The following is a 452-nucleotide window of genomic DNA, read 5'->3' as shown; positions in this document are numbered from 1 at the left end:
GAGAGACAGCTGCGTGTATCTCTGCTGCGATCCTGCTGCTGCTGCTGCTGCTGCTGCTGCTGCTGCTGCTTTTGCTTTGTATGCTGCAGCAGCTACAGCAACCACCTCCTCAAGAGAGGCCCCAGGCGGGGGACCCTGCAGCAAGCAGCACAGAGGCAACGTAAACTCCCTCAGGCAGCAGCGGCAGCAGCAGCAGCAGCAGCAGCGGCAGCAGCAGCAGCAGCGGCAGCAGCAGCAGCAGCAGCAGTAGCAGCATAGGGTGTGGGGTGCTGCAGCAAACGCCAGCAGCAACAGCAGCAACTGCTGCTGTTTTAACGCAGCATGAACGGCAACAGCAGCAACAGCAGCAGCAGCAACAGCAGCAGCGACAAGCGCAGCAACAGCAACAGCAGCAGCAGCAACAGCAGCAGCAGCAGCAGCAGCAGCTAACATGAGAAATGGTAGTTTCTCTC

At 59.7% G+C, this 452-nt stretch overlaps 1 protein-coding gene across 1 annotated transcript in view; it reads right to left on the bottom strand.

The window, feature by feature from the left end:
* EMH_0008610 (uncharacterized protein) overlaps positions 1-452 on the bottom strand; it is a gene marked incomplete at both ends in the record, with an annotated part of 7,493 nt that overhangs the window by 4,938 nt on the left and 2,103 nt on the right. The window contains one exon of the mRNA XM_013498386.1: positions 3-135. Within this exon, the coding sequence (XP_013353840.1) occupies positions 3-135 (133 nt within the window). The remainder of the gene's footprint in view (positions 1-2; positions 136-452) is intronic.

Source organism: Eimeria mitis, genomic scaffold, assembly GCF_000499745.2.
Source record: "Eimeria mitis Houghton genomic scaffold, Emh_scaff339, whole genome shotgun sequence".
Lineage (NCBI taxonomy): Eukaryota > Apicomplexa > Conoidasida > Eucoccidiorida > Eimeriidae > Eimeria > Eimeria mitis.
Note: the sequence above shows the minus strand (reverse complement) of the source record. Positions and strands in the feature narration are given on the sequence as shown.